Genomic DNA, 6,176 nt, shown 5'->3' with positions numbered 1-6,176 from the left:
TAAAAAAAAAAAAAATATATATATATATATATATATATAGTTCTAAAGAACCTAGGGGCAGGACAGAAATAGATGCAGACATAGAGAATGGACTTGAGAACACGGGGAGAGGGAAGGGTAAGGTGAGACTAAGTGAGAGAGTAGCATGGACATATATGCACTATGAAATGTAAAGTTAATAGCTAGTGGGAAGTAGCTACGTAGCACAGGGAGATCAGCTCAGTACTTCGTGAGCACCTAGAGGGGTGGGATAGGGAGGGAGACGCAAGAGGGAGGAGATATGGTGATATATTTATATGTATAGCTGATTCACTTTGTTATAAAGCAGAAACTAACACACCATTGTAAAGCAATTATACTCCAATAAAGATGTTAAAAAAATAAAAAAGTGCATCAGCACTCCAGCATTTACTAGTTGTGTAGCCTTGGGAAAGTCCATGAAAGTCTATTTGAGTCTTATATTCCATAATTGAAAATATGGATAAAAACGTATTTATCCAAACATAAACAAAGATTGGGATTTTCTTGAATATCTAGTGGAATGATATTCTATGGGATTATTTAGATTGTAATATGTACATTACTTCACAATGATGCTAGAAATATTAGTTGATCATCTTTGGAGGATGCCAGGAAATGAACTCATTATTCTTCAAAATGATTCATAGAGGAAAAAAAAAGCACAAGGATTTGTTTTCAGATATCAAATATACTCTAAGGTGCTTATATAATTGATGAAAGGAAAACTTTATAAAATAGTTCTAGTTGATAAACACAGAAGGAATGATAAAATTACAATATCATCATTTTTTAACCACTAATGAAATAATGGATCTAGGCAATGATTTTCAAGCACTGTTTAAAGTCATTAAATGAAAAAAATATGAAGGACTTTATACTAAATTAATCTGAACCTACTTACTAATTTTAAAATCATAGAAAAGACAGCCAGATATTATGTGCCTCATGATATGATGCAATAGGAAATATACAGCCCTACTATAAAATTTCTTGCCAAAAATCTAACCTCAATCTGATTAAGACTCTATCTAGATGTACCTATCAGTTCACAGTTCACACAGAGATCATAAAGGCAATAGCTATGTAATCTGCGAAGCACATAATGTAGAAAATTCTTTAGGACTAAATAACCAATTTCTTCAACAAAAATAATTGCAAAAACAAGAGAGAAGGAAGCTATAGCTTAACAATTAGATACAGCAACTGAATGAAATGGGTAGACCTTTAGATTTTAACTCACTGCAATTGTAAAAAAAAAATATTGTAAGACAGTTGGAAAAATTCAAACACCAAATATTTGATATTAAAGAATTATCATTTTTTTGATTTACTAATGCTATTGTGGTTATGTTTTTAATGAGTCCTTATATATAAGAGATATATACTGGGCTTCCCTGGTGGCGCAGTGGTTGAGAGTCCGCCTGCCGATGCAGGGGACATGGGTTCGTGCCCTGGTCCAGGAGGATCCCACATGCCGTGGAGCAGCTGGGCCCATGAGCCATGGCCGCTGAGCCTGCGCGTCTGGAGCCTGTGCTCTGCAACGGGAGAGGCCACAACAGTGAGAGGCCCACGTACCTCAAAAAAAAAAAAAAAGAGAGATACTGAATTGTTTATAGATGAAATAAAATAATGCCTGGGATTTGTTTCAAAAGAAGATTATAGATGGAAAATGCTAAAGACACAACCAAAATACTACTAGATCTCATCAATGAATTTGGTAAAGTTGCCGGACACAAAATCAGTATACAGAAATCTGTTTCATTTCTATATGCTAACAATGCACTATTAGAAAGAGAAATTAAGAGAACATCCCCATTTACCATTGCATCAAAAAGAATAAAATAAAACTAGAAAGAAATCTAATTAAGGAGTTAAAAGACCTGTACTCTAAAAACTATAATACACTGACCAAGAAACTGAAGACAATACAGATGGAAGATACAGCTTGTTCATGGACCGGAATAATTATTATTTTTAAAATGATCATACTACCAAAGTAATATACAGATTGAATGCAATCCCTATAAAAATGTCAGTGGTATTTTTCACAGAACTATTTAGGAAAAAATAGTTCTAAAATTTGTATGGAAATACAAAACCCCCAAATAGCCAAAACAATGTTGAGAAAGAACAACATAGCTGAAGGTATCAACACTCCTTGATTTCAAACTGTACTACAAAGCTACAGTCATCAAAACAGTATGGTGCTGGCACCAAAACACACACATAGATCAATGGAACAGAATAGAGAGCCCAGAAATATGGTCACTTATGGTCAATTAATCTACAACAAAGGAGGCAATACTATATACAGGGAAGAGACATCTCTTCAATAAATGATGCTGGAAAAACTGGACAGCTGCATGTAAAAGAATGAAATTAGAACATTTTCTCACACTATATACAAAAATAAACTCAAATGGACTAAAGACCTAAATGTAAGACTGAAAAAACATAAAACTACTAGAAGAAAACATAGGCAGAACACTCTTTGACATATATTGTAGTAATATTTTTTGGATCTGTCTCCTAAGGCAAAGGAAACAAAGCAAAAATAAACAAAGGGGACCTAAGTAAACCAAAAAGCTTTTGAACTGCAAAGGAAACCATCGAAGTTGTGGTGTATGTGTGTATATATATATATATATATATATATATATATATGTATGTGTGTGTGTATATATATATATATACACACACACACACACACTGGAATATTACTCAGCCATAAAAAGAATGAAATTTTGCCATTTGCAACAGCATGAATGGACTTGGAGGATACTATGTTTAGTGAAATAAGTCAGACAGAGAAAGACAAATACTGTGTGTTATCACCTATATGTGGAACCTAAAAAATAAGATGAATGAATATAACAAAACAGAAACAGACTCACAGATATGGAGAATAAACTAGTCGTTACAAGTGAGGAGATGGAAAAGGGTAGAAGCAGGATAAGAGTAGGGGATTAAGGGGTACAAACTACTATGTATAAAATAAATGAGCTGGTAGGATATATTGTACAGCACAAAGAATATAGCCAATATTTTATAACAACTTTAAATGGAGTGTAATCTATAAAAACTTTGAATCACTGTGTTGTACATCTGAAACTAATGTAATATTGTAAGTTAACTATATTTCAAAAATATGTATAAGATTACAGAGTTGTAAGAAAGTTGTATAAGAAATAAAATGGGCCAAATGTGGGTTGTTGTTAAAGCAGAGTGATAGGTACATGGAGGTTAATTATACTATTCTCTCTACTTTTATAGAGATTTTAAGTTTTCCATCACAAAAAGGTGAAAGGATAACCAACCAAGTAGAAATATGAGCAAAGCATGCAAAACTGCAATACATGGAAAACTAAACACTAATTACTGTTAAATACATTTTATGTCACTGATAATTAGGCAAACTAAAAATTAACGACTGTGGCTTATTTGTGCACATAATGAGAAATTTAATGCAGCAGCTCCACAAAATATTAGGTACCTAGACTTCTATCTTTCCACTCAGCCATCTTTACCTTGTGCTTCTTGCTTTGGGGCTACAGAATGGTTGCTCCAGCTTTAACCATTTTGTTCATTTTTCAGAAAGGAGGAAGGGAAAAAGTCTAGAGCCAAAATGTTTATGTCAGCTGAGTCCATCTAACCTTTTTATAGAATATTCCATGAACCCTAAATCAACAACAAGAACTGAGTAACAAGGCCTCATCGTATGCAAGGGAAGCTAGAAAATGTGTTTTGTTTTGTTTTTAAATTGGGCACTTTGAAGAACCCAACAAAATCAGGGTTCTGTTTCCAAGAAAAAAAAGGGAGACTACATATTGGATAGACAACTAGATACCCTCACCATATAATCTCAAATTAGTCATTACTATTGTTACTTTATGCTTGATTAGATTTACATACAGTTTACCCATTTTTTCTTTATTCATCATTTCCTCTTATATCCCTCTCCTTCCTCCTGGACTTAATTTCTGTCTTCTGATGTACTTTCTGCATTAGTGGCTCTCTTAGCGATGGTATGCTGTTAGTAAATCCTTTCAAGTGTTTTTTTTCCTAAAAATATCTTTATTTCACTCTTATTCTTAGATGATCACTTAGCTGGGCATAAAATTCTAAGTTGATAGTTATTTTTGCTCAGCACTTTGAAGATATTATTTTCTTACTGAATATTTGTGGATAAATGCTCAATTGGTGTTTGCGTGTCCTTCTTTTCATAAGGTCTTGACTGTTCCCTAAATTTGCAGTTCTCACCAAATTTTAGGTTTTAAAACTTATTTGTTTTGCGTGTATATTAGTTGTATGTGTTATGTTTTTATAGGTTTATTTTGTAGAAGGGCAAAATTTGCTACAAGAAAGAGATTTCTGGTTTGACAATGGCTGTTTTGGGCAGGTAATTTGTAAAAGGTGACAGAAAAAAATTCACATTCCAGTGTGCTCATACATGGCAATGGCCAATCCACAAGTGTTTCTTACATACTGACCACGTCCCCAAAACTCAGCCAAGGAAAAGGAAAATGAATATAATCAGAGCCACTTCCCCCATGCCACATCATCTACCAGGTTTAGAAGCAAAAGTGATTTAGTTTTTGCCTTCCATAAATACAAAAAAATGGTGAAAGAATGTAGATTCACAAATGCCTCAATGGACAGTATCCTAAATTGAGTTCCCGAGTGTGCTACCAAATTATCTTTCCTCTAACAGCTGGCTATAACCATCCATTTACATTTGGGAAACAAGAGAAAGATAAATGTTTTAGCATATTCTGATGGGATGTTTGCAAGCATGTAGGAAAGCCTATCCTTGCCAACAGGGACAACTTTGATATTCAATCCTTTTGTAGAAAGTGGAAACCTGTCACAAGAAGCAAGTAATGTTTGCAAATGGAAGCCTTAGGCACCAACCACTTGGCTAGCCAGATAGACTCTAGGGGAAGCAACGAATGGATGTGGGTGTAATGGGACATGTACTATTGCTTGAGCAAGACTATGCTTCTGTGGTTGACTCCCCACGTCTTGCAAAGATCTTTGCAAGAAACCACATTCAGAAACGTCATATGGACATGGTTGAATGCCTCGTGTCTTGGTTAATGAGTAACTTTCTTTTAAGTTGGTATATTGCTGCTCTCACAAGGCTTTCTATTTTGGTTCTCTTTAGTCTCTCTAAAATTCCAGGGAAAAACTCTTGAGTTTCAAAATGCATATGAGCAAGAATAAGCTCATTTTACTGCTTGGAATGATCTGTTTGGAACAGAGTAAATCTGCAACTCTCTCTCTCCCCAAAGGTAAGTTCCAAATGATCTCTGTAACTACTTTTATCTGAAGAAATAAACTTTGCTGGCAATGGCTCTCACAGTTCCACTCCATATTCCTTTGGGAGAACAGGAGAGACAAATATATTTTGGAGATCTAATTAGTTTTCATGTAATTAATTTGGATTTTTCTCCTGCAATCATCATATTAAACTGAATAGAACGTTAATGGAATACAACTTGGACAAGTTGCACTGATCTGGAGAAAACTGGAATTGTTCACTTATTTGGACACATTCCACAATCCCATCTCCTTTCATGGAGCAAATTCTGGAAATCAGCATAAATTTGGAAGCATTTGTAATCTTTAAAAAAATTGTATTGCTGGGAAACACGAAGCATGTTTCCTGTAGTCTATTATTTATATATATATAAATGGTCTTTTCTTCCTCAAGTAACATAATCTGAGAACAGTTCTTGGCAGGCTTCTTCACAGTCAGATTTGTACCAGCCTCAAGAATTATCATGTTTTCTATCTTTGCTTCAGTTAGTTCAGGAAATACTAAATTTTGTTTCTAAGGTATTTATGATTCAGTCAACAGAAACAGCTAGAAAATAAGCTTTGATTCAATATTATACCTGTATTGGGTTCAGAATCAAAAGACAATGTTATATCCATGTTTTGTCATTAATTAGCTGTGTATCTCTTTGATTCTTCATTTTCCCATCAGTAATGTGGGGGTCATAGTGCTTGATTCACAGGCAGAGAATGGGGCTTAAATGAGAAGTTATTTTGTATATTTTAACATATTAATCTAAATAGCTATGCTTTCAAGGATCTATTTTAAAGAAAAATCATTTGTTCTTCCTTCCAACTTTTTTTTTTTTTTTTTTTTT

At 34.0% G+C, this 6,176-nt stretch overlaps 1 protein-coding gene across 1 annotated transcript in view; it reads left to right on the top strand.

Annotated features, from left to right (window-relative positions):
- Positions 1-5,224: 5,224 nt before the first annotated feature.
- The window catches only part of OVCH2 (ovochymase 2), a 19,274-nt gene continuing 18,322 nt past the window's right edge, over positions 5,225-6,176 (top strand). Inside the window, 1 exon segment of the mRNA XM_007459869.1 lies at positions 5,225-5,312. Within this exon segment, the coding sequence (XP_007459931.1) occupies positions 5,225-5,312 (88 nt within the window).

The sequence above is a fragment of the Lipotes vexillifer genome, unplaced genomic scaffold, assembly GCF_000442215.2.
Source record: "Lipotes vexillifer unplaced genomic scaffold, Lipotes_vexillifer_v1.1 scaffold61, whole genome shotgun sequence".
NCBI classification, from domain to species: domain Eukaryota; kingdom Metazoa; phylum Chordata; class Mammalia; order Artiodactyla; family Lipotidae; genus Lipotes; species Lipotes vexillifer.
Note: the sequence above shows the minus strand (reverse complement) of the source record. Positions and strands in the feature narration are given on the sequence as shown.